This window comes from Sinocyclocheilus anshuiensis, unplaced genomic scaffold (genome assembly GCF_001515605.1).
Source record: "Sinocyclocheilus anshuiensis isolate Anshui unplaced genomic scaffold, SAMN03320099.WGS_v1.1 scaffold152, whole genome shotgun sequence".
Lineage (NCBI taxonomy): Eukaryota > Metazoa > Chordata > Actinopteri > Cypriniformes > Cyprinidae > Sinocyclocheilus > Sinocyclocheilus anshuiensis.
The window spans coordinates 3,823,614-3,849,436 of NW_015555781.1; the positions used below are offsets into that span (position 1 = coordinate 3,823,614).

At 36.7% G+C, this 25,823-nt stretch overlaps 1 protein-coding gene across 2 annotated transcripts in view; it reads left to right on the top strand.

Moving 5' to 3' along the window:
• The first annotated feature begins 1,676 nt into the window (after positions 1 to 1,676).
• LOC107674648 (rho GTPase-activating protein 23-like) overlaps positions 1,677 to 25,823 on the top strand; it is a 70,832-nt gene continuing 46,685 nt past the window's right edge. The window contains exon 1 of one of the 2 annotated variants that reach the window (XM_016468687.1): positions 1,677 to 2,097. In XM_016468687.1, coding sequence (XP_016324173.1) covers positions 2,089 to 2,097 — 9 coding nt within the window. In that variant the 5' untranslated portion in view covers positions 1,677 to 2,088. Of the gene's footprint in view, positions 2,098 to 11,864; positions 12,056 to 25,823 lie in introns of those variants that run through there. The other variant, XM_016468686.1, reaches the window with a different exon arrangement.

Consider the following 25,823-nt stretch of genomic DNA (forward strand, 5'->3'; position numbering starts at 1 on the left):
TGTGTGTGTGTGTGTGTGAGAGAGTGAGTGAGTGTGTATACATACTTAACAATATAGTTTGGGGAAAATACTAGCCCCAAACGTGAGCTAAATCTGACAAAACCTTCATTTGGGGGCATCCAAGGGTATCATAAATTCAGGGGAAAAAAGATTCTTAAGAAAAGTAAATACTGTTTTGTTTCTAATAAAGCTAAAGGTTTTATATTAGTATTACAGTACATTGCTTTGTATACAAATATATAAAATGATTTTGGTGTACTTTACAATTACAAAGCAAAACAGCATTTCCTCATGGGATGCCTTTACCTGTCTACCAACATAGTAAATGTCAAAAACAATAAAAGTTAAAAAAATTGGGGTTGGTATAAGGTTTTTAATGCTTTAAGAACATTTAAGACATATTATTACAATTTCAAAGAGTTGTTTTTTTATTTTTAAATATTTTAAAACGTAATTTGTTTTCCTTTTTTTTAATGGCAAAGCTGAATTTTCAACAGGCTCAAGTGTCTCATGATCCTTCAGAAATCATTCTAATATGCTGATTTGCTGCTCAAGAAACATTTATTATTATAAATATTATCTTATTGTTATTACGTTATTCAGTACTAACTTCTTGTTTATTAAACTGTTGTATAAAAGCAATATCACACTCATGATCATGCTGTTGGTCAGAATATCTATGTGATTACCTGCAGTCTCGTGATTACATTATTATTCAGACTATCAGGATATTCAGAGCAGCGCTATTGATAGTATGATATTGCTCAATTATATACTGATATGAGATACAGTAGCAGTCACAAAATATCATTGCTTGTTGATGAAATACATTAAAACCAGAGAATAAAAAATGTTTTGCATGACATTTCAGTAATTTCCACAGACGTATAAATAACATATTTTTAAGACTGATATTTACACTCTTAAAAATAAAAGGTTCCAAAGGGGGTTTGGGCAGTGATGCCAAGGTTCATTCTGGTTTCCCAAATGAACCCTTCAGTGAACAGTTCTTGAAAGAACCATTTTTTTCGTAGTGCAAATAGCATTTTAATAATCTAAAGAACATTTTTATAATATAAAGAACCTTTTGTGCAATGGAAAGGTTCCATGGGTGTTAAAGGTTCTTCATGGAACCATCAATGCCAATAAAGAACCTTTAGTGTTAAGAGTGTACAGGTTTTCCAGGACTGTGGGAACATGACATTTATATTTCATCTCTAAGACTATGAAAAACATGCATGCCTTACAGAGGTCAGTAAAACTCTAAATCACACACATTTGAGACTCTCTCTCTCTCTCTCTCTCTCTCTCACACACACACACACACACACACACACACAGCCAAAGCAGCCATTTAATTTATACGCAAACTGCAAGTAGCTGCATGTTCTCAGCACAGCATGTTGCTGCAGAGTCTCACATGAGCAGGTCACAGTCACATTTTGGCTGCTCTGCTGTATGGTTGCCAATGGTGACAGAAGTTTCCTCTCAGGCATGAGCCGGGCTGGGCATCAGGGGGTCCCACCATAGAAACAGAATGAGCTTCAGTTCATTGGGTCCCACGGGCTAGCGCTGGGAGTCACATGGTACCACTGTGACCAACCCCCCCCCTTCCTCTCCCTTAAAATCCATGCGAGTGGGGGAAGGGTATGAGAGGAGGGAAGTGGGGAGAGAAAGAGGGAGGGTTGAGTTGGAAGCATGAAGGCAAGGTGAAAAGTGTGAAGCAAACAAACGAGTGAGAGGGAGTCCCACATCCTCCGGCGTAATGGAGAAGAGGAAATCATAGCCATAGCCCTGACCCTGTGCACATAGCCTGGAGCAAAGGATCACAACATAACTAGACAGACAGAGAGAGAAAGTGACACAGATAATAGGAACACTCCGGAGCATTTGCCTGGATAACAGGCTGTCGGAGAGGGAATGTATCTCGGTGGCTCATCTTCGGGGAGCCTCCCGGCTACGTAAGGACGTCTGTGGATTTTTGTAAGGATTGCTTAATTAGGGAAGATACTTTAGGAATACTGCACTGGGAAGCCGGAATAGTGTGCCATGAGTGGGAACAGGAGGCGGAAGAGGGATTGCTGAAGCATGGAGCAGGTGAGCGATATACAGCCTGTGTACAATTACACAGAACAAACATGTTTCCCATTTCATGCCAGAGCTGCTTCGGGCAAAAGCAAAAAGCACAGCAGGATGCTCGCATCAGTCTCTAACAGCTAAACAATCCTCAATACTACCGTGTGGATTGCTTTTTATGTTTTTAGCTTATTCTGTTCATGATTTTTTTCTTTGTGATGGTGATGTAATTCAAAGAACATCATACAGCATTTCATATATAAAGGGTGTTGGAATCAGAATCACAATTTGATTTGAATTGAATATAGCCTTTTTTTATTTGCCATATCACTGCTTAAAATCAGATATGAGTAACCTTATGCTCTGCTTTGCATGACAGCAATGCACCTAAAACACTAGCATGCAGAAACCAGTCCAGACAAGTACATCATATTTGATAACTGCGGATTTAGGTAAGCATTGTACTGAAGTTTAGGGGATGTGGCTAATTTTGCGCTTGAAGAATATGACAGATTTTTTAAGTTTAGTCAAACTTGATTAATCCCTATGGGGAAATTACTATTATTTAGTAGGGTTACAGAGGTGCTTCTGTAATCACAAAAAAACAGAATGCTAAAAATATTGGAAAAGGGAGGAGACAAACAACTGGCAGGGGAAATGTATATATTAAATTTATATTTCTCAGACTCAAAGAGCTCAAAATGCTCATAATGTTTGATTCACACACACACACACACACACACACACACACACACACACAGAGAATATATAGACATTAAACACTCCACTAATATACATTGATTTTGAGTAGTATGTATATATATATATATATATATTTTATACATTACAAAATTAAAATGTATGACAAGCAGCTGCATTTCTTTCCAGTTGTTGCTTGCTATGAAGTAACACTAAAGAGAAACAAGGATGCTGATTCCCTGGGCTGAATTTGCTGCCTGAGCATTATGTCACAGTCTCAATAGTCTTGCTCCTTTGGGACAGGGATGGTTGTGAGAGAGACACCGTGACACTGCATTTTGCTTTTGTTTGCATTTCAGCCACGTTTGAATGCCATTTAGCAAAATATTTATTTCCTAAACAATCTTTCCCTCTCTTTAAGCGGGTTGCATGCTGTTTTTCCCGCTCTCCTGAGATGAATTATTCATACACTCATTCAGAGGGGGACACGGCACGTCCTCAGACACGTCTTGCACGGGGCTAACGTCAACCAGGTGATGTCATCCCCATGCAATAGTAGGGATGTCACTGAGTAGGACATTTGTATTATTACATCGTGTGAATGTGTGTGAGAATATAAATATGAATACACAACACATCAAATATAGCAGCACCACTGGAATATAACATGTTTGTCATTATATTCCTTTTAAGGCTATTTAAAACAACATTTAATATTAGCTTTATATCGGTGGGGTGTTTAATGTCTATAAAATCAATCATCAGTTTTTTTGGGCTCTCTGAGTTTGAGAAAGTGATTTATGTTTGTTTCATGACATATTTATTTGTAACATGCCTCCTTAGTTTGATTTATGCTAATATTGTGGTGCGGATGTTTCACATAATATCTCAGATTCCCATTTCCCCTGTAGATTTACAGTGTTTGACATTCAGAAATATCTGGATGGCCACTCACATGTAATTGAGTGTTATGAGAGGAATAGGAAGAGGCTTTATGGGCAGAGCAGGTCAGTGCTGAACAGGCACCCGATCTTTTCTCCAAATGTCTGTTTATTTGTGTAAATCTATTGTCATGGAAAAATGCCAACAGGCACTAATGACTAACTAGCCAAACAACAGACCACCATGGACTGAGAGTAGCAGTAGATCGATACTATGAATAAAAAAGTCAGTAATAACACATCTTTGCTCTAATTGGTGCAGGGAAGCATAAGGTAAAAGATGCTTCACATGCTTAACATTTTCCCTGGACTATGATACAGTCCAGAAAGTGTGTGTGTGTGTGTGTGTGTGTGTGTGTGTGTGTGTGAAGGTCGTTTCATTGATCAGGTGTATGGATGGAATGGCTGTAGGACAGTAACAGTAGCTGACTCTGTGAGCACAAGTGCAAACCAACTAAAAATAACAGCTGTTCATCCTGCTATTTTCTTAGCAGCTCTGTTTGCAGCTCATTCTTCTCTTGTCAAAAACTGTAAGATATCTTATGATATGTATAAAACAGGCCCATGAGACAAAACACAGCTGCAACTGTAGTCAGTAATGCAGAAACAGACATTTGTCACAAGCTGGCAGTGTGCTCATGGGATACAGGTTAAAGATGACAAAATGAAAGACATGGCTATAGATTAATGTGTCCTAATGAGGAAAATGACTTTCAATCAGGTTCAGCTGATTTTGTCAGTATTTATTGGTATGTAATATGCAGCAGTTATTTATAAACTTTTCTCAAAATAATTTTGTCTCACTTTTGACTTTCCTTCACAGGCCCTCTTATTAGGTGTGTTCAACTTCGGCTGACCTTACCGATTGGGGTGATTTGCCTCTTGCAGTCAGTGTTGTCCCCTAGTGAAACTCTCACGTTGTTTGATTTCTTTATCACAGATGATGTGGATTAGATGCCAGATCTGTCAAATAAACAGACATTTCAGATGTTTACATACAGCAACAGAAAGATTTTTATTCAGTACTTTCTGTACTGCTTTATAGAACTTGATGCCATACGTCACAGTGACGTGGTGTCGGAACAAGTCAGATAAAATTTCTAACCAACACACATAGCCTACTTTCTTATTTCAGATCCTCCCCACCAGCTTGTCTTAAAGGAATAGTTTAACCAAAAATGAAAATTTGCTGAAAATGTACCCACCCTCAGTCCATCCAAGATATAGATTAGTTTTTTCTTCTTTAGAACAGATTTAGAGAAATTGAACATTAAATCACTTGCAGACAAATGGAACATCTGCAGTGAATGGAAGCCATTAGAATGAGAGTTCAAACAGCTAAAAAAACAAACAAACAAAAAAACATAATAAATCACAAGTAAGTTACACAACTCCAGTCCATTAATTAAAGTCTTGAAGCAAAAAGCTATGCATTTGTAAGAGGCAAATAAATCATTAAGGTGGTATAACTTTTAACTATTGCTTCTGGCTAAATCCATATTAATACTTCCTCAGCATTAATGCTGATATATTTATTTAGAACTGTTTTGGACTGTTTTCACTTGTAAACAGTGCCTGATCTGTGCATATTTCTCTCCTGATTCAGACAAGATTACTTTTTCACTGGAAAAAGCAATACTATGGATAGAGGACTCGTATTTTAGACGAAAACAACAGTTTGAAGTTAAATAGTCTTAATGATGGATTTGTTTCTAACAAACATTTAGCTTTTCACTTCACAAGTCATCAATTGATAGACTGGAGTCGTGTGGATTACTTGTGGACTATTGTAATGTTTTTATCAGCTGTTTGAAATCTCATTCTGGTGGCACCCATTCCCTGCTGAGGATCTATTGGTGAGCAAGTCAAGTAATGCTAATACTACTACCCTAAATATTTTCACTCAATATTACATTAATTACACCACCTACTGGTGTTGTTGATGTAACCTGCAGAAGGAGTCACTGTAAAAATCCTCACAGGTTGATAGTCTGTCTGGAATGTGAGAACACAGACAAGGGGAGTGATGCAAACAGTGAAAAGTCCTAGTGCTGTTGGACTGTATATTAGCACACTTGGAGTGCCGCATTACCAATCTAATAAATGAATGGAAATACGGAAACCTGTCACATTACAGAAGTAAAATGGCTTGCAAATGGATCCTTTTTTATGCAAACAAAAAATACTCTCTTCCAAGAGATTTTTTTATTTCTTCCCTTGCTTTGACTTGGAATCAAGTTTTGGTCTCATCTTACATGAGATTTGTTTTCACCAAACTGTCTACGAGCCATTTTTAATGTGTCTCGGGAATGGCTACAAATGTACACAGAATCTCTGAGATACTGCACTGCAGTGTATTGAAAGGAAAACTGAAGATGCTCCAAGCAATATCAGCATTAAATCATTTTAGATTAGCAGTGAGGCAGCAACTGTGCATTTTATAGTCTATATCTAGAAGACATTTAAGAAATCAAGTTTCCATTTGAAGTAGACAATAAATTCACTGCAATGTTCTTAAAGGGACAAACTTTAGGCCATCTTTCTTCTGAAGGCTCACCACAAGACAAAAGAGCTCACATGTTGTCTAGATGGGCCTGTTTTCCAGGCCCGGCTCCAGAATCAAATCACTGAGGGTGCTTCTTAAATGGCTGTTGGGTTAAAGAAATCAACAGATATGTCTGTGATTGGCTACATTGCTCAGCGCTGCAAAAGATGTTGAAATGGAAACCAATCTCCAGAGCGCAAACCATAAAGCACTGGATAGTTTGCCAAATCTGCAATGAAATGCCATTATTACATCATTAACTGAGGGTGCTATTGATTTTTTGATGCTATTTTTTAACCCCCATTAGCACCCCGTAGAACCGGGCCTGGTTAGTTGCATTTCTAAATTTCATTTTGTTTAAGCTGAAGTACAATAATTAAAGGGGTCATATGACGTTGCTAAAAAAAGAACATTATTTTGTGTAATGAAATGTGTATGCGGTTTAAGGTTCAAAAAACACATTGTTTTCCACATACTGTACATTATTGTTTCTCCTCTATGCCCCGAAATGCCTCTGATTGGCTGTTGGGTTAAAGAAATCAACAGATATGTCTGTGATTGGCTACATTGCTCAGCGCTGCAAAAGATGTTGAAATGGAAACCAATCTCCAGAGCGCAAACCATAAAGCACTGGATAGTTTGCCAAATCTGCAATGAAATGCCATTATTACAGCATTAACTGAGGGCGCTATTGATTTCGTTTGAGGGTGCTCTCTAGCACCCCCGTAGAACCGGGCCTGCTGTTTTCTCTGCTAATGTCTGAGTAGTTACAGCTGGAGCTAATGACATGTTACTTCATCACTGTCCACCATCCCTGAATTACATATGAGAGATAGAGTTTGGGTTTGTCTTGCACTCGTTTATCTCATTCATATTTTCTTCATCTTGTGCCTTCTTCTCCATCCTTTCACATCCAGCAGCTCATCTATTCTGCCTCTGTCATTTATTTTATCCCTCTCGTGGTCATATTGTGACATTTTAGGTTTTGATATCATGTTGGTTAGATTTTATATTATGGATTATATTTGGATGGGAAATTCATCCCACTCTACAGTTAGTGGGCAGATGGCTGAGGGTTTGTGCTCACCGAAGCAGATGTTCCCATGTTTAATCTGCATGTGTTTCCACATGGTAGCAGAAAACGGCCTCATATTAGCAAACTAACTAACATTACTGATAGATTATAATGTAAACAGTGTTTTTGTAGTTGCAGTAAATTATAAGGGAGGTTATGGGGCAAAACTATTGCTCTTAAATGGAGCATGGACTGTCTGGCTTTGAAGAAACTGGCATGTACTTCTGAGATATGTTTTACAGATGACGCTCTTTCCAGATCTTAATGGATTTAACAGAGTCAGCTCGCTTTAAAGCAGTGCCTGGGACCATTCTGATTGGCAGATGGATTGAACAGGATATTAGGTTATTATATGCAGACATTTTTGTAAATGTTAGTGATGACTCAAAGGAGCTCATTTAATGAACTTTAACCCAAAAGTAGAAACAATAATGTTTCTTCTAATATTTGATATCTATTTTCTCTGTGCTAAAATAGCACATGAACATTTCAAAAACACTGTATTCATATGGCTGTGCATGTATGGATGTTTTTGAACGTGTAGGAGTCAGTCAGAAGCATCATCCCTTTGGTGTCTGACCTTTAGCCCTGAGGAAGTGATGTAAAGAGAAAGGAAATAGTGCTATGTATGCTATATCACATGTGAATTATGAGGAAACAGGACGTTAGTGCTTTACAAACACCATGAGATGGTCTCAGTGACCAAAAACAGCCTCAGTATCCTCATCACAGCTCATAAATAGAGAAAATGGTAGTTCATGTAACACAATACAGTACCATCCAGAGCATTTCCTCTCACTCCAGTTATTTTTACCTTTTAGTGCTTTCTTCTTTCCTCCAGGGATAATTTAGCACAGTATCACAGATGTTTCTGCTGCACATTCATATACACATACTATATATAAACACTGCTTTCTAAGGGCCTCAAATACATTAAATATTTATAGCAAGTAGTCAACACTTGTATAATTATGTTTTTATCTATCTTTTTATATAAGTCAGATTTGAGTAAGTGTTGCTGGTTTAGTATAATAATGTCTCTTTCTTTCTTTAGCCTAGTAATTTGTAAAACACACAAAATGTATCAGTCTTCCACAACAAAGCATGGCTTCTCTTCATGATTGAAGAAACTGAACAACGTAGATTTAAGACAGGTTGTAGGGACCACAGAAGACATGGGGTCGTGAACCCCTTCTGTACCAGGCACATACAGTGGGGTTCAACCACATGAGTCAATATTAATCTGGGATTTTAAAATTTTATTTAAACTTGGAAATACACAAAAGGCTTTGGGATGATTTTTAGAAAGTATAAACAAAGGAACATGACATAAAATGAATAGGTCATTTAATTAAATGAAATTAAATGAAGTAAATGAGTGTCATTGATGTTTGATAGATCAATTTGATAGAAGATGCTCTTTGAATCGTTTCAAATCATGCTGTTTCATATGACCTAAATATTAAACTTGTGGAGTTCCTGCAGCTCGAGTGCTGCTGTTTATTAAAGCAAATACAGACACATTCAGAAATTCATGTAATTGTTATGCTCTTAATATAAATTCTAATGTAAAAAAGTACTAAACTAGAAATATTTTTTTTTTTAGGCATTTTCATTATGGGACTCTATTTGAACCCCACTGTACATCTTCATAAAAGAGCGGGAAAGACCCACACAGCTTGAATTTATAGTATAACATTAGATCATTACATAAAAACACACTAAGTGTAGCTGCTGGGTTGGACGTACTAAATTAGAAATAATTTTTTTTTTAGGCATTTTCATTATGGGACTCTATTTGAACCCCACTGTACATCTTCATAAAAGAGCGGGAAAGACCCACACAGCTTGAATTTATAGTATAACATTAGATCATTACATAAAAACACACTAAGTGTAGCTGCTGGGTTGGATGATGATGATGAGAGAAGCACATGGGAAGGACTCTTTGCAGCACTGGAGCCACAAGGTTCATTTAAAAAATGTTTTGGTACAATGCATAACAGTGACTTTAACAACGGTACAATGCATAACAGTGACTATAAGCATCATTAACATTTTGAGCCCAAAAGAGCTTAATAAGCAAAGGGGCAGCAGAATGGAAATTATGTGAAAAATAACCTACATGTGGCTGTGTTTTGGCACAGAGCTACAGTCTCCCAATCACTCTATCTCCTCTTATCTTGTGGCTTGCGGGGGTTATTGGGATAATTTGATCTGGTTTGGTGGTAAGAGAGGATAATGAGCACTGGAGGGGATTCTCTCTCACACAAGCACGGGCACATACACACCACACATTAAAGTTACACTACCGTTCAAAAGTTTGAGGTTGGGAAGATTTGTAAAACACACAAACAATGTTTTTTACAATGTTTTTGAAAGAAGTCTCTTATGCTCACCAAGGCTGAATTTATTTGACCAAAAATACAGTAAAAACAGCAATATTGTGAAATATTATTGCAATTTAAAATAACATTTTTTTTTATTTTAATATATTTAAAAATTTAATTGATGTTTCTTAGATGGCAAAGCTGAATTTTCAGCAGCCATTACAAGAAACAAAGGAGCTTGGAGTATTGCAAAAGCATGTCTCTTTTTCTTTCTGTCTCTCTAATGACAGCCACATGGGCTGAAGTGGAAGGGCCCAGTGCCACGTTCTCTGTGTTTTCTGCAGCACCAGCAGTGTGTTTCGCAGTGCCCTGAGGACGTGAAACTTTAAGGTGCTGGCTGATGGTCTGCAGCTTTCCAGAGCTCCCAAACTCTTCAATTCAATACAGTTCGGCTTAACCAACAAGACAGCATACAAAAGAGAGGTTTTGCTTTGTCTTTGTCCTGCTGTGACCTAATGTACTCCTCCGCTGAGTTTCTTAACTTGATCTAAATGAGCAAAGAAGTGAGGTCACTGTTTGCCATGTCTCCAGGCAGCTTTGTCAATGTGCCGCCGGTCGGCCAATAACAATGAGCCAGCTTGAGTCGACTTCCTACTGTATTTACTTGACAGTCATTTCACACCCAAGTCTTCCCACAAATCAAACTAACATACCAAAAACAGTCAGCTTCAGTTCTTCAGGGAAGTCAAGGCTGAAAAACACAAACATGAACGCTTTTGTGAGCTATTTTTATTCATCGTTTCTGACTCTAAATCCAGCATTGTATTTTTTCTGTGGTAAAATGACCAGTCTAAAGCAATGGCCTTTAAATCAATACTACATTTGCTCGTCTGTTTGCCTGCATCTCATTGATTGATCTGTCACGACCACAGCGTGACCTGCAGAGCTCTAGACTGAAGCGACTGTATGTTTAATTGTCACATTCTGCAGGTTGCACTGGCTATACTTCCCCATCTGTAACCTCTGACCGCAGCTCCCATTTCCCTCCCTGCACGATTCATAACCATCCCATGCTGTGTCAGTCTTTCAGAGAAAATTATTTTTGCCATGATTTCTTCTTTAGTAAACAGTCATTTAGTACCTCTGAGACACAGTATGAGTCAGAATACACTAACAAAATCTCCATGGTAATACCATGTTTTTTAGCTACCATGGTTTTACTGCAAGCCCGTCAATCACTGCACATGTCAACTACTAACTACAAAGTCATGTTTTCAGTGCTCATGTGTTGTATGTTTTCTGTGCATATCTCAAAATATATCTTTAAAATCTTTTTATGGCAAACAATAAACTTTAAGTGTAGAATTATTTTATGATAAAATGATTATCGTAATATAAAAATGAACTCTATCATTATTGATACAGGCATTTTTTATATTTGAGATGTAGAATTGATTTTTAGTTATTTAGTAATTATAATGTCATACTTTTTTTCTAAATTGTGACTGAGTAAATAGTATTTTTTTTGGGGGGGGTTGTTGGTGGGTGCCATGGTTGTACCATTAAATAAAAACTGCATCATGATACTGAATGTATTTATGTATCATGATACTGAAATGTATTTAATGTGGTTTTACATGGTAGCCCAAGAATATCATGGTTCACTGGCGGGGGGAATAAACATGTAAAAACCCCTGTAGGTCTAAACATGTAATACCATGGTATTATCATCTGATTCCATCACTTTACCTTGGTACCACGTCCTTTTTGTAAAGGTAGCTCGCTACTAGTAACATATAGAGCTGTTTTAGTAGTTGTATCTCTCTCTACACACTCATACTTTACTCTCCTTCCCCTTTTCTGTTATGTCTTTTTGTTCCCGTCTATCTTTTTATCTGGGTACAAAGAGGTCTTTGTTTTCATGGCCTTGAACGCACCGCGCTCTGGCGCCCGTCACGCGTCCTGCTGCTACGTCATAGTTTCCGAACGCAAACGCAAAGCGGCGTTTCACGTAATGGCCGCATGCTGCCGCCAGAGGGAGCGTCGCGCCACTCGCGTCGCGTTACAACAAATGACTGTACAACACATTAATCCAGCGCGTAGTGCTGTAGTGGGACAGGCCGGTGGAAGAACTGAACGGATTTGCATCGGGGTGAGGGAAGAGGGAGGGCACTGCGGGAAGCCCAAACAACGGGAAAGGGGCGAGTGGACGGAAGAAAACTGGATAGGTGAAAGCCACGGTCCAATATAAATCGCTCACAGCAGACTTAGTTTACACACATCTTAATCGCGACCCCCCCTCGGTATCCCCCTGCAAAACAAGTTAAACTGTCCAATGAATGGAGTTGCATTTTGCCTTGTTGGAATACCTCCGTATCCAGAAAACGAAGTAAGTGCAAGACTTTTCCTCCTTTTTCAAGTCGAGTTGAACATCAGCGTGTGTGTTAAACAGTGTAGCATTAGTCAGAGAGCATGATATCCTAAGAGGATTTAGTAGCGTGGCTACAGTGTGTACAAACAGATGACACCGCAATTCCTACTGAAACTCTTTTTAACCGCCCGCTTGGGTAAATTATCGCATTTTACACTTCAGTGGTTTATGAAGCGTGTATGAACGACTGAAATGGTAGTACTGTAACATAAAAAAGCACATTGTTGTTGTCAACGCTGCTGTGAGCTCATGATTCAGCTGCACAGCCTGTCAATCAATCACTGCACACGTAATTCACGTTTTTATCAATGATTCAACTACAAAATCACCAGTCTTGTTTTTCTGTGCATGTGCGGTAAATATCTTTTTTTTTTATGTGTGTGTAAACGATAAAGTTTAAGTTAAAATGCTCGTCATAATTAGAAACAGGCTGATTGTTTTTAAATATTTGATACAGGTAATTCTTTTTATGTCTGATGTGCAGAATCGACTTTTATAATTATTAATAAATGTAACCGTTATAAAATTGGTATTATTAACAAAATTGTTTCTCATTTTTGCATGTAACATGGCTGTTGCATTATTATTATTTAAAAATTATTCCTTTAGAAACCACCTGAATGCATTTACAGATAAATGCATTTAACTGTAGATCTGATATTAAAGAACTGATATTGGTGAAACTGATTATTGATTTAAACCATAATATCGCATAATGTATTCTGTTGTTTTTAGTATAGATATTATATGAATTGAGATTCAAAATTATTTTGTAAATGAGTTCTTTGCTGGTTCATGCTGTTTGATCTGCTTGACTACTGACAGGTTTACACCTAGAAATTAATTGTCTATTTTCTTTCTGGACATTTCTTTCTCCAAGCAGGCTAGTCTCCTTCATCTGTATGTCTGTTTTTATTTATGAGGAGGGAAAGAGGAACCATTTATTTGTAAACCACTGTATATTTGAGTGAGAGAGTGTGTATGTGTGTGTTGTCCGTGTGTGTAACCGCATATTACAACATCACCCAGGGCAATAGCTTTATTGTATGTCTCAGATCTTTTCTTCATCATAATTCTTGTTTTACAATCAGAGGTTTTCCTCTGCTCTTTTATTGGACCCTTTTGATGTGAAATGAGGACGGAAAGAATGTTTATGCGTATCAAGACTAAATGGTTTTCGTGCATCGTTAGCAATAGATTGTATTCTATAATTTCTCTTATTATGTCTGTTCAGTTACCTGTGTCTTCTTAACTAAAGATTTTACCACTGTTCAGTGACATACACTCTTAAAAATAAAGGTGCTTAAAAGGTTCTTCACAGCAATGCCATCGAAGTACCATTTTTGGTTCCACAAAGAACCATTCAGTCAAAGGTTCTTTCAAGAACCATCTCTTTCTTACCTTTTTATAATCTGAAGAACCTTCTTTCACCACAAAGAACCTTTTATCACCTTTATTTATATAGCGCTTTTAACAATACAGATTGTGTCAAAGCAACTTTACAGTATTAAATAGGAAAATAGTGTGTCAATAACACTTTGTGAAACAGAAAGGTTCGTCAGATGTTAAAGGTTCTTTATGGAACCATTTAGACAAAAAAAGGTTCTTCTATGGCATCGTGAAGCACCTTTATTTTTAGTAAAGGGTGTAAGTAAAGGGATCTTGATATGCACCAAAATTATTTAGACGCTTAAAATGTCTAAATTATCAAATCTGGAAGCTTCTTTTGTCAGAAATTTTTGTCACAAATTCCAAGTTTGTGTAAACCTAATTGGCAATACATTTTTACCTGATTCTTTTCTGAGCCATTTTGGTGTCAAAAGGATTTTTAGTGGATGTATGAAGTCGGTTCTTCTCAAGTTAACACAGGTGTCCTGTCAGGTTAACCACAGGTGTAGTTCATCACTTTGTGCCCTACAAGTGGAGATGGAAATAGGCCTGTCGCAATAATCAATATATCGACTTATCGCGAAATATACAGTGGGTACGGAAAGTATTCAGACCCCCTTAAATTTTTCACTCTTTGTTATATTGCAGCCATTTGCTAAAATCATTTATACTTTGCACTTTTTGTTAGAAAATGTTTATTTTCTATTTATTCAAGTTATCTAATAATTTGAAACTTAATTTCCATGATCTAAACACTCTTAAAAATTAAAAGTTTGTTGTCATTTGGAAGTGTGTAGGCTTCCTGCATTATTATGCTGTTATATTATGATTATATATTCATTGGCATAAAATGGTCTTTAAAATGACAATAATATCGCTTATCTCAATTATTTCTGGTGCAATATATCGCACAACACAAAGTTGTTATCGTTACAGGCCTAGATGGAAATATTGAAACTAGTTCGATATTAGTTCTGAGAATATGAATGATAGACGAGTTGCTGATCTATAATATAGACACTACAATATTATATATCTATAATCTATATTTAGATGTCAGTGAGGAAAAGGCAAGTCTGTAGTGAATGCTGTGAATTTAATGGTTTGCTTTAACAAAAACAACTAGTTGTGACAAACCTGACAAACTGACAGACCTTTGTGAAGCGTTTTGCTTGAAAAAATGGGCTTGTTGTATCTTTATTTAAAATGATTGACACTCGCGTTAATGTTTCAGAGATTCTGTATGTTAACAGACCTGTTAGGCTTGTTGTTGATTTGTTCTTTGTTTTTTTTTGTTTTTTTACTCACTTCAGCATCCATTATGTGACAATGTAAAAGTTATAATATTATTTACAGTGGTGGCATTATAATCTCTTAGAGTGTGACAGTAAAGTAATTTATTTGAGGAATTGAGTCTGTGTGTGAATATGACATGAATCTAGCCCCTGTCCCCAACCCACACAGAGAAAGAGAGAGGGAAGATATTTACAGAGAACAAGAAAAGATCAGGGAGGGAGATTAGAAAGAAAGATGCTATTTTCTCATTATGGACCCAAATACACTTGATAAATATAGTCTGGTGTTGTTTTGCTCAGAGGGTCTGGTACGAGTGTGTGTGAGAGAGTGAATGTGCTGCTCTCTCTCAGTCATGCCTTATTGAACCCTGATTCAATTATCACAGAGCGGTTAGGCAGAGAGGAGGGGAGGAAAGATGGAGAGGGAAGAGAACATGAGAACACACTTCACTTCATTTAAAGAGATCAGCAGTCTGCATTTAGTGTTCACAAACATCATGAACAGACTCTAATGAACACATTCAAAACAATTGTTTTGTCAGTCTGTTACTTAATTATTGCATGATCTATATTATTTAATTAATTTGCATGATCTATTAATCATGCAAAGAAACATTACACAACTGTGATTTCCTCCACTGCTTTAAAAATGCCATTGATTGCTGTTTCATTAGAAGACTTCAGCCTAGATCTTTGCTGCTTAAGAAACATTTCTTATTATTATTATCAATGTTGAAAACTGCTGCTTCATATTTTTGTGGAAACCATGAATAGGAAGTTAAAGAGAACACCATTTATTTAAAATACAAATCTTTTTTTTTTTTTTTTCATTATAAATATCTATATTTAGGCCAGTCACGATAACAACTTTTTGTTGTGCGATATATTGCCCCAGAAATAATTGCGATAAGCGATATTATTGTCATTTGAAACTTTTTTTGTAGAAGGATTTTTTTTATTTGAACTAGCACCTCATAACTACACCATGTTATGTACGAGAAGCTGCAAAAGACACAGGCGCAAGTGGAATGTAAAAAACACGGTGACATTAATTTTTAAGTAAATATAATTGGCGATATATTGCGTCACCAAAAATTATTGAGGTCATGTACATATATTGCGCGATAAGTCGATATATTGATTATTGTGACAGGCCTATCTTTATTGTTACTTCTGATCAATTTAAAGTGTCCTTGGCAATATTCAGTGCGGTCTAAATGCCTATAATCATAATCAAAAACTATGATTTTTAAAATGTCAAAAATTGTAAGTCAGTAATTATGTAAAATAAAAAAAATATTTCACATTCTACAATATGCATGGGTCACTAATCACTAAAGAAAATGAGTGACATTGATCACTTTTTGTACAGAAGGTCAGATGTTCTTCCACTTAATCTCAAGATGGTCTTTGAATCACATCAAATCATGCAGGAGAACATGATCATCAGGTTTGATACAAATAGAAGGATGGATGGATAGATGGTTAGATGAATAGATGAAACGAATGCAAAGATAGCCTGATAGATCTCCTTTTAGAAGATACTCAAATCCATTATGAGGGATGTTCATTAAGAGTGATTCAGGATTTCAATTGGTCAGACTGACACAGAGGGGAGTGTTTTAGATCCTCTCTCATCTCATGCCAGTTCAATGCTTCTGTGAGTTCAGGAAATTGTGCGGTGAATCAGGAATTGATGTACACCGATCCATGACGCTACAAACCCAAATTTAGAAAGGCTTCCTTTCTGAGAAGCCTGATGGTCTGGGTGGGGCGACATGACACACACCAGTGATTTACAAAAACAGAAGAAGAGAATAACAGTTGATAACTGAACTAATCGAACAGTTCTCCTCAATAGCACAACAGTGGCTTCCTGTGACATACATTAAAACAGTGCTGAGCTATAGTTATGAATCTGCTTCAGTAACGCTCCACCCTTCAGATAACGCTGACTAATTGTATTGAAATGCAGGGGCACAGTATAAAACGTGTGAGCAGTATGCTGTTATTCACTGCAGTAGCCTATTATTGGGACTGATTTGAAGAATGATCGCTGTAGGCTTTAGATGTTGAATGCAGAGTCCCAGATGGGCGTTGGCCTCCACCGCTGTTCGCAGTGGATGACAGCACTCACATAATGGCTGCTTATTGATCTCTTTCTCTCTCGCGCTCTCCTTCTCCCCCTGTGTCTGTCTGTATAACCTAAAGTGAACCTGATGAACCATTACAGAAGTGCTCTTGTTAGTCATTTGACTGTCTCGGTAGCCTGCAGTCAATCCAGTATCCTGTGTTTGATGGGAATAGCCATGACAGTGACTCAGTGACCCTGACCACCCATCTCTATCAGCAGCTCATCGGACTGATGGACTCATGAGTTTATTTTTTGGAAGCGTGTTTGTGTATACGAGTTTCCTGTTGGGTTACAGTCATTCATACTACATTCCCCTTACAAAAACGTACCACAGCAACTATTGTTTCTACTAAAATAGTTATTTTTACAGTCACTGCTGTAAAATTGTGGTATTAGGGTAGCTGATTTGAAATTTCAGGCATTAAGCATCCTGTAGTGTGATGTTATACTTCATCTAAAACTGTTTCAAATAATGGGTTTCTACAATGAATATTCATTACAGTTAGTAGGCTATATTTTTAATGAGAAATTCGCCCTAAAAAATATGGTGACAATGTTTCTGGTATTAGGCTACAAGACGGCACATTAGGCTACTCGAAGTACCAAAATATGCTTTGTACCTTAAAAAGCACCTATAACCCCCATGATAAATTACTAGTAGTAAAATAAAAAGCCATATGAAAAATTAGAGTTAATCATAAGTGGCCTGTTAATAAAACATGGCCACTACTCAAATATAAATACAAAGACGCAACACTGAAATAATGCAATAAACATTTACTACATAACAGAAAATATAACAGGTGTGTGTGTGTGTGTGTGTGTGTTTAAGCTTTCTACAATTTTGAAAATTTCAGTCCATAAAATGTTTGATTGTAATAACAGAGCAAAAGCCAAAACTTTCCATTTCTGTCAGGACAGAGTGGGCAGAGGGCAATTTTTGTAAGTATGATGAAAATGCCTCTCTTCCCACTGGAGTACATTCCTGTGAGAGACTGGGAGACGAGAGCAGAATTAAAGGAATAGTTGGGCAGGGCACAGGGCTGTTGTGCTGTGAGGAGATTCACACAATGACTCTCTCTTTCAGCAGAACACAGCAGCTAATGCAGCTCAGCTTATTGATGGTACACAGCTGGTGTGTGTGGAAGAGAGAGAGGAAGGAAGAGAAGACAGATCAGACTGTGTATTTAGCTATAACTCTTTGGGCATGAGGTCATTTGTCCACAGTTTATTCATTCTAGTGATTTGAATCTTTACTGAAAAGATTTGTACAGAGATTTGTTCAGTAATCCTTTCTGTAGGTTATATCAGTAGATGGCAACCAGTCTGTCTATTATAAGGGAATGATTCACTTAACAGATTAGTTCGAACAGATTCATTTGTTAAAAAAAAAAGATTAATTCTAGCATCATAAGCAATTTCTCTTCATCTTTTCTACAAATTTTGCCAACTTTTTGACATTTATCAAGCTTTAGATTAAGCCAACAATAGCCTAAATAATGGATTATGATTTAAAATAACACCTTCTTTATTAATTTTAATGTGCTTGGTTATCAGTAATTTTTACACATTGACACGTTGAAAAAAATGACAAAATGAAAACAAGTGTCGTTTTTATTCTTCGTTCAAGATGGTGGAACAAGGCCGGTTAGTCCTTATCACAGTCCATGCACTGTCAGCCTTTTTTGCATATCTTTGTGTTTGGATATTATGGGTTTATTGGTTTCCCCTTAACAACTTGCAAACTTGTTTATCATTATTAATACACAGTTTAACAGGCTCACATTCTGTATATGAGTGAACATGCAACCCTTGCCCTGTAAGCACAAACATCGCTCTCTCTGAGTGTGTTAAGGGATAAGATGCTTTTCCCAAGGGAAGTGTGTCCAGGCAGGCCGGGATTGAAGCCTGGGACTTGCCTAGCTGGAGCGGCTGATGAAGAGATAATTCGAGCGTAGGGTAACAGCAGCAGCCTGAGGGCAGGGCGGACAACTCTCCTAACACAACTAATTTTTCTCATTTTCTCACGTCTACCCGCTCCTGTCATATTCTTCATTAGTTATCCATCAGAATTCATGTTTTAGTTTTTAAAGGACATAATTAAGGACATAATAATAAACATAATGTACAAAATTTAGTTGAAAGTTTTGTTTTTTTTTGAAAGAACTTACTAGTTTTATTCAGCAAGAATGCATTAAATTGACCAAAATTGTAGCAGTTGTAATACTATTTTGCAAAATTTTTGATCACATAAATGTAGCCTTGGTGAGCGTAAGAGACTTTCAACAATATTATCTGACCCCTCACTTTTGTATGGTAGTGTATGATAACAAGCAAACATGGCAGCATCCAGATAGATCTGGATCTATCTGTGTTTATAACTGCATGAGAGGATAATATATGAGCTGTAAGTTTCCTGACATGTTGCAAGCTTAATTTAACATCACAGCTGACAAATGTATGGACTAATTTTTCTCATTTTCTCACGTCTACCCGCTCCTGTCATATTCTTCATTAGTTATCCATCAGAATTCATGTTTTAGTTTTTAAAGGACATAATTAAGGACATAATAATAAACATAATGTACAAAATTTAGTTGAAAGTTTTGTTTTTTTTTGAAAGAACTTACTAGTTTTATTCAGCAAGAATGCATTAAATTGACCAAAATTGTAGCAGTTGTAATACTATTTTGCAAAATTTTTGATCACATAAATGTAGCCTTGGTGAGCGTAAGAGACTTTCAACAATATTATCTGACCCCTCACTTTTGTATGGTAGTGTATGATAACAAGCAAACATGGCAGCATCCAGATAGATCTGGATCTATCTGTGTTTATAACTGCATGAGAGGATAATATATGAGCTGTAAGTTTCCTGACATGTTGCAAGCTTAATTTAACATCACAACTGACAAATGTATGGAATACTCGGAGTCAGATATGCAAATGTTTATATTTTGACGTCACTACAGGGAAATAACCTGATTTATTAATGAAGTCATGTAAACGCAGCTTACTTGCGTTGTCAGGGTACTGATGTGCATGTAAACGGGGAAAACAGGTTATTTTAATAAGCTGATATTTGTGAGTTATCAGCTTACTGGTGTGCATGTAAACGCGCTCAGTTATCAGCTTACTGGTGTGCATGTAAACGTGCTCAGTGAGTCAAAGTGAGTCCTACATTACATGACAATATATCCTGCTTAGCAAACATTTTCAGAGACAGTTGTGTAAAACATGGTAAATGAGCCTCTCTTTTGATAATCGGACATCTAAAGACAAATGTTAGCATTGCACAGCATCATTTATCCTACACAGATTGTTCTTCTTTGTTGACCTGCAATGTTTACAGTAGTGCTGCCATTTTGTTTCTTTATACGTCTTGTTCCAAGTAGGGCTGCACGATTAATCGAATGCGATTGTCATGCGCATTTTGTTAAAAAAGCCGGTTCTGTAATCGGCAGGAAATCATCATCACGTGCTTTCAGATGGAGCAGAATTTACTACACATAGCCGTAGTTCACTGACAAGTTACGAAAAAAAATAGTCTACGATTTTATTGCGCGATTATGAAATCGTTCGCGATAATGACAGCTGTTTCATTGGGCAGTGGAACGAATTTATGGGCGCAAGTAGGAAATGTAAAGTATCCCACATCCGACTTTGAAAGGAGTGCAGGATAGCTTCCACATACGTGTTGTTCATCAGTCTGGGCCAAACGTGGGTGGTCATATGTTAAAGTGCTCATGGATTGTGACGTCAATATCATCATGATTTCTGAATGACCCATTTTTGCAGCTTAGTTTCCATAAAGACTGAGTGGACTGTGGTTAAGGAGCTTTGCTTCGTGAACATTAAAGTATGTCAATGTACTAGTACAACATCAAACTCTTATTTTTAAAAACCAAAGAAAGTTCAGCTTTCCATGATATGGCCCCTTTAGCAAATCTCAGCAATTCGTGACCTTTCTTTATCAGTTAATCATCTCTTCATCTTGTGTTTTTTTTTTTTCGTTGGTCGTGCTGTTGTTTGTTATTTCCACCATACCTCTGTCTCCTCTGTCTATCTTTTCAGCTACTTTCTTTCTCAAGATCAGTCTCTTCTTTATGCTGTTGCCTTATTTGGTTATCTCTCTGCTGAAATCTATGAATACACATTTCTCTTCCTCCCTCTTTCTCTTTCCAGTCATCTTCTCTCTCTCTCTCTCAGCTGCTTGTGTAGGTCTGACAGTTGTGTTTTTTTAACACAGGAGTGTAGATGAGAGGTCACAGGAGGTCCACAACCTAGTGAGCTGCCTACTTAGCACAAATGATTGATCATAGTGATCATAGGTATGCTTATGATGCAAAGGTGGTTTCAAAAAATATATACAACAATAGCAAAATTGGTTTATTGCGTTACATATCTGTCAGACAGTCTAAGTGGGCAGTTTTTTTTAAAAGAATAAGCTACAAAGAATATCAGAATTTATTTATGCCAATGACATGATGCTTTTTATCTGGATCTATTATGTCATAAATAATAATAATAAAATAAATAAAATAAAATAATATGATGGAAATGATATCATAGAGAGGACCCCTGCAGACCCTCAGGATTGGGTGTCAAGGTCAGTAAGTCGCTTAAAATATTAGATCATTTTACTTTCAGCATCATTACTCCAGTCTTCAGTGTCACATGATCCTTCAGAAATCATTCAAATATAATTTTGATCTGATTTGCTGCCCAAGAAACATTTTTTTAACATTAGCAATGTTTTCAGGATTTTCTGAATTCAGGAATTCATCTTTGCTCAATAAAAGTATTAATTTCTTAAAAAAAAATCTTATTGACCCCAAACATTTGAACGATAGTTCAAAATGGACCCTCTTCCATGGCATTGACCCTGTAGTCAAAAATGTGGCCCCACAAAACCAATGAGAGATTGGTTAATCCCATTCCCGCTGAATCTCTGACCATTGCCGCCTGCTCCTACACCGTTTTCACTAGTGTTGTCATGGTACCAAAATGTCAGTATTCGGTACCAATACCAGTGAAAATCCACGGTTCTCGGTACCAATTAATTAATTAATTTTTTAATAAGTATCGGTTCAGGCACCGAAACAGTTTAAAAGTATCGATTTGGCACCGGTATCGAAAAAAAACCCAAACGATACCCAACCCTAGTTTCAAATGAGCTGTTATCTGCCCAGAGCCGGGTTGGAAGCTCCTAGGGAGTTAAGTTATGGTTAAGTGTCATCATCTGGATGATTTTGGGGGGCACTATTGGAATATTCCCAAGTCCCAGCCTTGTATTTCAATTCAGGGTCCAGAATTAACACTTGGCGAGTTGCTAATGCGAGAAAATGGACATTGGCAAGTGAATAAAACTACCTGCCAGTTGGCTGAATACTTTATTAGGAACATAACACATGAAAACATCCAGGACACCTAAAGTTTTTTTCTCCTGAACTGTATGAGGTGACATATGCAGAATATTAATGGAATATACAAAAAAATATGCTGACAACGTGATTAATATTCATGAACCCAGCAGCTCATCAATCCTTAGCGCGTTTTATATTGTTAGTATATTAGTAAAATTAGTAGTAGCATTATCTTTTAATAATAATTAGTATTATCTATTACTATTCTCAATTCAATTTTTTTTACAGAAACTCTGAATGACCAACAATATCTTAAGCACCACCACCAGTCCTAAGTTCAGCTAAAATGACAAATATGCATTCATACATGCTTACCAAGTTTTAGTTCTAATCACTAAAGTTCTAAATTTATTTCATGAAATAGTGCTTAATTATCATAATATCATAATTAGGGTTGTAAAATTCCGGGAATTTTCAAGACTGGAAACTTTCCATGGGAATTAACGGGAATTAATAGGAATAAACTGGGAATTTGCAAAATTGCAGGAACTGGGAAAAAATCTTGCAGCATAATTTTGGTTGAAACTACCAGATTTAATGCAATTTCAGTTGAATTACTACCCTGCACATTGCTTAATCACATGCACACAGCACACTGCTTAGTGCAGGCCACACCCCCTGCATGCACTGTGCATTCCTCCATAACATGCACAAATAATTTCTTAAATCCTGCACATAAAATATCAACATGTCCATCTTGGTGAGTATTCATGTAAATTACATGAATATTACAAACAATTATGTTTAAAACTTCCTTGTGCTGTGTTTAATATACTGTGCAACTAAATTATACCATTGTAAAAACAAATACACTGACTGAACAAACATTTAGGTGAGATGATGATAATAATAAAACAAAAGTCTAAAAATGACCCCCCACACAATACCCCTTAGTCACCAAAGGGGGGATTCCCCTCCATTTTCTCTGAAGCCACACTTGCTGCATTTGAGCCCAAAGACTTCATCTAAGATTTGATATTCTAAATATATTTGATCTATGAAATTCAAGTTTAACTATTAAATACCAAAAGTGTTTATACAGTCGCTAGCTAGCCAGTAAATCAAGATATGAAAAATCTAAGCGAGTTAGTTTATTTCATTGACAATTTATGAGGCTAGGTTAGTGCTAGCTAGCTCAAGCTGTGATGCTCTTTCTTCTAGCCAAATTTCTGTTATCATACAGAAGTACAGTATTGGTCAAAAGTTTGGACACATTACTATTTTTTTATGTTTTTAAACATTGCATTGCTTTTGCTCATCAAGCCTTCATTTGTTTGATCAAAAATACAGAACAAAACAGTAATATTGCGCCATATTACCGGTATTACAATTTAAAATAATGGTTTTCTGTTTTCATATATTTTAAAATATAATGTATTTCTGTGATGCAAAGCTGAATTTTGAACATCAATACTCCAGTCTTCATTGTCACATGATTCTTTAGAAATCATTCTAATATGCTGATTTATTATCAATTTTGGAAACAGTTATGCTGCTTAATAATTTTTTATCACCTGTGATTCTTTTTTCCAGGATTCTTTGATAAATAAAGAGTTAAAAAAAAGAACAGCATTTATTTAAAATAGAAATCCTTTTTTAACAATACACTACCATTCAAATGTTTGGGGTCAAAACATTTTGTTTTTCTCTTTTTTGAAAGAAATTAATACTTTTATTTAACAAGGATGTGTTAAATTAATAAAAAGTAAAAGTAAAGACTTATATTTTTAGAAAAGATTTATATTTTGAAAAAACACTGTTTTTAAGTTTTTATTCATCAATAAATCCTGAAAAAAGCATCACAGATTCCCAAAAAAAATCAAAAAATTTAATTTTAAAAATTTGTATTAGTTTGCATGCATGTCAGCTTACGCTCAAACAAAATGTTTATATTTATGTTTGTATATGATACAGTTTTATAAATTTCCCCAAATTTCCAATTAATTCCCATAAATTCCCCAAAATTCCCATAAACTGGAATATAAATAATATTTGGAATATTTCCAAAATTCCCCAGACGAAGTTCCCATAGAAAGTTTTCCGCCCCTCTGCAACCCTAATCACAATTATCTAAATATATGACTTTTAAAAGGCCATTTATGTCCAGTTTCTGCTTGGGAAACTCATATTTACGATTAGCATGTGATGGCAGCATAGGCTCTTTCTGTTTAATTCATTATTTAATGTCAGCTTTGTCTATATGCAATAGTTCAACCAACCTAGAGTTTGTCTTTTTTATTTTTATTTATTTTTTTGTGCACAGCTGAACACAAATCCTTCTGACAATTAAAGGTGCATGTAGGATCACAAACACAACATTCAGACTTCTTATTCAGACTTTTTTAGTAACTCAAATAAAGGCTCCATCAAAATCCCCTTCTGTTTTAGTCCAATTTTAGTAATAGTCCAAATAGTTTCCTTTGAAGCCTTTCAAAGTTTGTAACTACGTGTCCTCTGTCCTCTCCTCCTTCATGTGTCTGTTTGCGTACCAGAACTCTGTTATGTCTTCCACAGTCACTCTAGGCTGAATCCACAGGCTGTTCTCCTCATTATCCTGTTCCCGTCCTCTCCTCTTCATCCTCCTCCTGTCCTTCTCCTTCCTGTCGGCCTCCAGCGTGGATCCATTGACGTACCAGAACTCCACTCTGTCCTGCACCGATGCTTTGGGCTCGGCCCAGAGGCTCTCCTTCTCACACGTCTGACCTCGTTTTACTCTCCGCTTCATCTTTTTTTTGGAGACTGACAGACGCACCCAAAGGAAAATAGTTATTCCTAGAAATATGGTGGCGGTCATTGCTAAAGTCCACAATGTGAGGAAACAGACCAGCTTGGATGGCCGAGAATGATTTCCTGGTTTTGGGTTCAGACATGAAGGCCTCACTTTGTTTTCTGTGTCATTTTTGTTTGATCTGTTGTTTGTGGCATTTAGGCTGTTGTCAGTTATGATAGAGATGTTGATGTTGGCGGTGGTACCACCGGGTGTGTCTGTTCCTGTCCTGTTTTCTCTTCTTGTGGTTGCTGTGGAGTTTGTGAACCTGTATATATTCTCCTGTGTCGTAGAGTGATTTACGCCACCTGTTGAGGTGTGAAATTCTCATAAATTCCTGGTAAGTTTCCAACTTGGAATATTTCCAAAATTCCCCAGATAAAGTTCCCATGGAGCATTTCCAGAACATTTCCGTAAATTTATTGGAAATTTTCCACCCCTTATCATAATGCTTGATTGACTGATTAAGAAGCTATCTAGAAGCTATCACGCATCACCTGCGTGCTTTCACATTGAGCAGCATTAACTACACAGAGCCGTTGTTCACTGATGAGCCGCTGCGCTAAACCACGTTCATATTCGCGCGATTTTTTGCGCAGCTCCTCAGTGAACAACGGCTCTGTGTAGTTAATGCTGCTCAATGTGAAAGCACGCAGGTGATGGAGATTTACCGCTGATTACAGAACCGGCTTTCTGACAAGATGCGCGTTAAATA